Source organism: Galeopterus variegatus, unplaced genomic scaffold, assembly GCF_000696425.1.
Source record: "Galeopterus variegatus unplaced genomic scaffold, G_variegatus-3.0.2 Scaffold5903, whole genome shotgun sequence".
Classification (NCBI taxonomy): domain Eukaryota; kingdom Metazoa; phylum Chordata; class Mammalia; order Dermoptera; family Cynocephalidae; genus Galeopterus; species Galeopterus variegatus.
The window spans coordinates 92641-99937 of NW_007732014.1; the positions used below are offsets into that span (position 1 = coordinate 92641).

General features: G+C 33.9%; 1 protein-coding gene across 1 annotated transcript in view; it reads left to right on the forward strand.

Moving 5' to 3' along the window:
- GCFC2 (GC-rich sequence DNA-binding factor 2) overlaps positions 1-5509 on the forward strand; it is a 47729-nt gene extending 42220 nt beyond the window's left edge. The window contains exons 15-17 of the mRNA XM_008590172.1: positions 662-808; positions 3988-4112; positions 5157-5509. Coding sequence (XP_008588394.1) covers positions 662-808; positions 3988-4112; positions 5157-5280 — 396 coding nt within the window. The 3' untranslated portion in view covers positions 5281-5509. The remainder of the gene's footprint in view (positions 1-661; positions 809-3987; positions 4113-5156) is intronic.
- The last annotated feature ends 1788 nt before the right edge of the window (positions 5510-7297 follow it).

Genomic DNA, 7297 nt, shown 5'->3' on the forward strand with positions numbered 1-7297 from the left:
CTGAGGGTTGCGATCCGTTGCCGGTCACGAAAAAAAGACAAAAAGAAAAAAAAAAAAAAACTGCATGTAGTTCCACACTCAGAGTAATAATATAGTACTGGAAAGAGAGTGGAAAGCACCATAAAATTCACAGAAAGAAATGGATTTATAAGAGAGGGAAAGGCAACCAATAATTATTAGAGTTTATTATGGGTACTTTACCCAAGTTATCTCCAGACTCACAGATTATTGTTAATCTTATTTTATATATCATACAATGAAGTTCTCAGCATTGACTTCTCAAAGTTCACACATTGCTGACAGTGGCACTGGCTTTGACAGCAGTATTTATTTTATGAATCCTGGGGTCCTCCTCGATGGCCCCAGGTTTTGAGAGAGGATGAACTTGGGAGGAAGATAATTGACCTGGAAAGGCTCCATGAAGTTATTTGAGACAGATTTGGGGTGGTTATCATAGAAAATGAAAATAAGATAAGCAAATACATAGAGGTTAGAAAGAATCAGGTATTTATTCAGAGATGTTCTACTCTAAAATTGACAGTTTGAACAGGGCTAATTGTAGTGAGAGTTTAAGGGTTTCACCGACTCATTATGTTCATTACAGGCTATTACAATTTCTCTTTGGAGGAAAGATGCATATTCACTTGATATTTTATTTTAGCTCTTCCGCAATATTCTTCTTTGGAATGGACTCCTCCCAGATGATGACTTGCAAGAGCTAGGACTAGGGAAGCTACTAAATCGCTACCTTATTATAGCTCTTCTTAATGCTGTACCTGGGCCAGATGTTGTTAGAAAGTGCAATCAGGTAAGTTGTATAGGAACTGATTCTAATTTTATCATTTTTTAAAACTCAGTTATTAAAAATCTATTTTGTAGCAAAATAATTAAAATTGTGGTACTTATCTAATAATAGACAAATCAGTTTAACAGACTAGAAACCCAGAAGAAGCCCCTCTGTATTTAATAATTAGTTTGAAATACCACCAGTAGGGAAAGGAAAAATTGCTTATTAAATGATGCTGGGACAACTGGCTATGTACAAAAATAATGTTAGATCCTCACCTCACACTATATACCAATATAAATTTCAAGTGAAATAAAAAATTAATGGTAAAAAAGGAAATTATAAAATATACTAAGAAGATAAATGACTATTAGAGGGTAAATGATTCCCTTCTAAATTTAAAAGCAAAAGAAGAAATGATGGAAAAAAGTAACCCGTTTGACAAAAATATAAAATTTCAGTGGATCAAAAACATTGAAAAGGTATTGAGATTAATTTCAATGTTGGAACTGGGGAATGTATTCATTGGCTTCACTATACACTATTCTTTTTCCCATTGTTTATGTTTGAAATTTTCTATAATGTTTTTTTAAAAGGGAGTTGAGAAACTAGGAAATGAAAGTTGTAACACATAACAAGGATTAATATTCTCGTTAAATAAAAAAGCTCTTTACAAATCAGTAAACAATTCAAATGTTCTGATTAAAATGGCCAAAACACAGTCAAGTCACCAAAAAGGCTATGTAAAAATGACCTGTAAATATGTGGAAAAGATTAACAGTACTAGTAATCAGAGAAAGGCAGATTATTTTATGGGAAAGATATTTATGTTACCAGTGTGTTGGCAAACATTTTTTGCTGTTATTTTAATTATAATTCCCAGTGTTGTCATAAGCACAGGAAACAACAGTCCCGTCATTCTAGGACACCTTTCACCTGTATTGGTGGATTGGTTCTGGAAAATATCTCCTGCACTGGTGGAAGGAGTGATACAGTTCTTCTAGAGAATATTTTGGCATGATGGGTACAAAACTTTTAAAGTCCATAGTCTTTGACTTAACCATTTTACTTTTAGGAATTTATCCTAATTCAAAAACCAGAGATGCACATATAGATTTTAAGTACAAAGAATATTGTTATAGCATTATTTATAATAGAAGATAGTTGGAAACCACCTGAATGTTCCAAAAAACATTATGGTCTATCCATAAGGTAAAAGTTATATTGTTGGAAAATTTTTAAGAATATAGGAAAATTTTATAATACAATTTTTTTTAAAGGAACATATAAAACTTTATATACCAACCATGATTTTTCTGGCTATAGTTTTGGTTTTTGGTGTTTTGGTGTTTTGGTAGTGGGTCTTTGCTTTTTGTTTTTTTAATTTTTGTTTTTATAGTGGCAGGCTGTTACAAGGATATGAACCCTTGACCCTGGAGTTATATGGCGGCACTTTAACCAACTGAGCTAACTGGCCAGCCCTCTGGCTATAGATTTTATATCATGCAGTTTTAAACATTATATATTGAAATTTTAAATTATCATCCATGTTAATGTGTTTCAGGTTTAGTTTAGTCCCCTTTGACCATAAGTAAAGAAGGATAAATACTTGTGTATTTATATGACATTTTCTCCACAACATGTGGCTAGAAAACCAGGCCAAGAAAATGTGACTTTACATCCTGGGATTATTTATGGAAAAGCTACATGAATTTTATTGAGACTTGTGATACAAAACAAGGTGAAGACAAGTACAAATGACATTAAATTCCAATCCAGTAAAGGCTGGATTTAAAACTTTAAAAAAGGGGCCTAGCCCGTGGCGCACTTGGGAGAGTGTGGTGCTGGGAGCGCAGCAGCGCTCCCGCCGCGGGTTCGGATCCTATATAGGGATGACCGGTGCACTCACAGCGCTCACTGGGTGAGCGCGGTGCGGCCGGTCTCAAAAAGGACAAAAAAAAAACTTTAAAAAAGAGATACAGTTTGCATAGAAAAAAACTTGCAGGACCTTCTTCCTTAGGCAATCACAGTTTGTCTGCATTTTTTCTGAATAATAGAAAAAGGTGATTAAGGAATGGAATAAACCTCGACCATGTTGACCAACCTGATTTATTTTATTTATTTATTTTTTTAGCCGGTCTCAAAAAGGACAAAAAAAAAACTTTAAAAAAGAGATACAGTTTGCATAGAAAAAAACTTGCAGGACCTTCTTCCTTAGGCAATCACAGTTTGTCTGCATTTTTTCTGAATAATAGAAAAAGGTGATTAAGGAATGGAATAAACCTCGACCATGTTGACCAACCTGATTTATTTTAGAAAGAGCATTTTAGAACATTCATTTGACCTAACCTATTTTATAATATATATTTGGTGCATTTTTTATTTTTTCAGCTTTCTACCTTCTCTGAATATTGATCTTGATCTTACCAACTGTAGTATAATCTGTTTGATTGTCCAGAAATTTCTTTGAATAGTATGATCTCAGGGTTTTCCTCCCTCTTCTTCTTCCTCCCTTCTTTTTTTCTTTCTTTCTGCAATGAAGAAGTTTTTGTTTTTTATTTTTTAGCATTTTCCTGTTTTTACCAGTACTTTCCCCAAAATCATGTGTTACCTTTAGGATGATGATGGTAAAACGCTGGGGTTTTTTGTTTGTTTTGTTTTCCAAAAGAAAAATTGCAAACACCTACATTAAGTCATTTTGCTGCCATGGACATTTAAAGCAATGTTTAAATTTGTAGAAGATCAAAACCATAATTAACTTTTGTTTCATTCTGTGTATTTTAGAATCACCCACTTGATTCCTTAACTCTAATTTGTGTGAATATCATATACTAGGCTGCCCAATTTCATTTTATGTCTAAGCATTTCTGGGTTTTACTTGTGAATTATGTTTTGTACAGATTTAATGGCTCAGGAATAGAAGAATATGGAAAGAATTACAAGTATTGCTAGAGAGTTTTCTTAAAGAGTCGTCTACCTACTTTAATCGCTTAGCAATAAAGAATGAACTTTTTTTTCCCCCCAACCAAATTTTTTAAATGTAGGTAGAAAGTAAGTTTTCAAAATTTTCACTTAAACATAAACTATGAAATGGGGATCACTTTGAGATTATCACTTCCAAGATCACTTTAAGATTATGTTAGCAAGTGTCCTTAGATTACTGTCATTGTTGTAAACCAGCCATATGTTTTAATTTATAGGTAGCAACATGTCTGCCAGAAAAATGGTTCAAAAATTCTACCATGAGGACATCTATTCCCCACCTAGAAAACTTCATTCAGTTTTTATTGCAGCTTGCACATAAGTTATCTAGAAGTGAATTCAGGTAATGCATATTTTATTTTCACTTCCGTAAACATAGTTCAAGGATTCTGTATGTTCTGAGCAGTTTTTAGAAAGATTTGTACTTTTACTCTACTTGAGTTTCTGTTCAGACTTTGTGTAATATTGTAGAGTTAGTAGATATTTTCATGGTTACCTTTGGAATGACTCATTATTTTATAGTCACACCTCATGCATACTCATATATTTAACGTAAATTCTCTTTCAAAATAAGCACTTCCAAAAACTATAGCACAGGAGAATTTAAAAGTAAATCAAAAACCTCATAAGCATGTTTAAATGTTTTTAATTTTCTTGACCATTTTTAAAGACAGCATTTATTAAGTACAGGTCGACAACCTGGAGCTTACCCAGCAGTAGCTAGGTCTCTGTTCTGAATGTCTCATTCATAACACCAGATGTTTAGGGGCTTAAATACAGTCGTTTTCTGGTAAACCACCTTTCCAAAGAGTGAAATAATTATAAAGCCCAGACTTGTAGCATTTACTGATGTCCATGGTATAAAATACTTCCACCATGACTCCCACCATAATGTTCCACACAAGCTGATAGTAGCACAGCACCTCTGAAATTTCTAATGATACACTCACTGTATGCTTTTCTACTTTTTACAGCCATTCACACTGAAATCTGCCAGAATACATCCACTGATAGTTTATAATTGAACCTCATAGTTAACGTGGAGAAAGCACCATCTCTGTATTTTATTATTTTATCTTATTTATTTATTTTTTAAAAAGATGACCGGTAAGGGGATCTTAACCCTTGACTTGGTGTTGTCAGCACCACGCTCTCCCAAGTGAGCTAACCAGCCATCCCTATATAGGGATCCGAACCCATGGCCTTAGTGTTATCTGTACCACACTCTCCTAAGTGAGCCACGGGTCGGCCCTGTTATTTTAGATATTAGCTTAAGGTAAAGCTTTTGTTTTAGATTAACAACAGATGATTAGGTCCTGAATTGGCCACTGTGCTCTCATATATTGCATTTTTAAGGCAGGAAATGCTTTTTTATTTTGTTTTTCAGGGATGAAGTCAAAGAAATAATTCTTATTCTGGTGAAAATAAAAGCCTTGAATCAAGCAGACTCCTTCATAGAAGAATATCACCTAGACCATCTTAAATCACTAATTAAAGGAGTTTTTGAGTAAACTTTATAGGAAAGTACTAAAATGAGATTTTAATACACTCACTCTCAGTTCCTTTGCTTGAAAAAAAGCTGGTGCCTCTCTTTTGTTCTCTGCAGTGGAGAGTAGGATTTACAAAAAAGCAGGGACTCCATTCCTCCATTCCCTCCACTTCTACCTTCTGGTATCATGAAAGTCTGCCCTTCCTGTTCTGTGGTGTTTGAAGGAATTAAATCAATATGTTTCCTTTTGATTCTTTTGACTTCTTTTTCAATGTAAGAGGGGACTCCTTGCTTAGAGTGCTTTGGCTTAGGTGAGTATGCTAATAAGTCTTCTGTTCTGAACCATAAAAACATCATTTGGTTCTTTTTATTTTAACTACCTCTAGTTATAAATAAGTTAATATGCCCCATACCAGCCAGCTGCCAAAAACAAACAAATATCAAATTAATAAATATGGAAATTCATTAGAATGAATTATTTAAGTATCAAATGATTAAGGCAATTTTAAGTTGTTTGACAACTAAGGATTGTCAAATTGTCCATCAGGAATCTATACCAATTTATTGTACTGATACAAGTAAAAAAGAGTGCCAATGAATCCCCACCAACCATGGTATTATTATTTTAATTCATTGCAAATTGGATAGGTGAAAAGAATCTCATTTTAATTGCTTATTTTGTTTGGGCTATTAGAGAGTCAACATGTTGATTTTGGCCATTTGTAATTCTTTTTGTAATATCCATTTATTTTATTTTCTTATGGACTTCTAAGACCTTTCTGTTTTAAAGATATTGATCTGGGCCGGCCCGTGGCTCACTCAGGAGAGTGCGGTGCTGAAAACACCAAGGCCCCGGGTTCGGATCCCATATAGGGATGGCCGGTTCGCTCACTGGCTGAGCATGGTGCTGACAACACCAAGTCAAGGGTTAAGATCCCCTTACCGGTCATCTTTTAAAAAAAAATAAATAAGATATTGATCTTTTGCATGAATAGTTAGAATTGATTTATTTTTTGATAAAGTATTTGTCTATTTAAGGAAGTCTGAGGCAAATTAATTAAATCAAGAAGAAATTAAGAAAAATTTTAAACTGAGAGTTTACTAGTAATGGTTAACTCAGCAGCAACCCTAAGTATATATCTTGCAAATTGTTGCCCAAAAGATAACTGGAAAAAACTTTTTATATTGTAGGATTTGAATATGTGGCCTACTTTTATATCACCCCTACTTTTGAATCTGCATATAACTTATTTTAACTGTTGAGTATGTTATTTCTACTGAAGTGAAGGTTGTGATTTGCTAGTGTGAAGGATTTTTTAAATTTATATTAGTTATACAAATGGTACAGGAATAGAATCTGACTTTTCTCATCTGGAAAAGTCAAACCATTGCTGGAAAATGCTTAACATCACCACACAGCTGTTGTCCCCTGAGGTAACTGCTGTTTTCATTTTAATGTTTTTTTTACAAAAATATGTATGTATGTGTACATAAAGCTTTGTTTTTTACATAAATGGCCAATACTTTATTGCATATGAAATGTGTAATTTTTTTGCTATTAAAGTGTACATTTGGAAATTTATCCTCTGACTTTTGGATTTTCAAATAAAAATATTGGATTTTTTATATATATATTTTTAAGTTGGGCAGAAAGACTTGTCTTGCTTTCCATAGAATGGATAACAGAACTGCTTTCAAAACTACAAATTGGGGCCGGCCCGGTGGCGCACTCGGTAGAGTGAGGCGCTTGGGAGTGTAGCGGCGCTCCCGCCAAGGGTTCGGATCCCATATAGAGACCAGTCCGCTCGCTGGTTGAGCGCAGTGCGGGCGCGACACTGAGGGTTGCAATCCCGTTACCGGTCACCAAAAAAGACAAAAAGGAAAAAAAAAACTACAAATTGACTTAAACTGTTTAAATAGCTTTCAATTAAATTTCATGATGCCTGGAGTTTGAACCTCAAGATTTTTATCTGTCATTTACTATAGTTCAGAATTTTTTGTGAAACTTACTTAATCCTTAATGCAAAAAAAAATTTTTC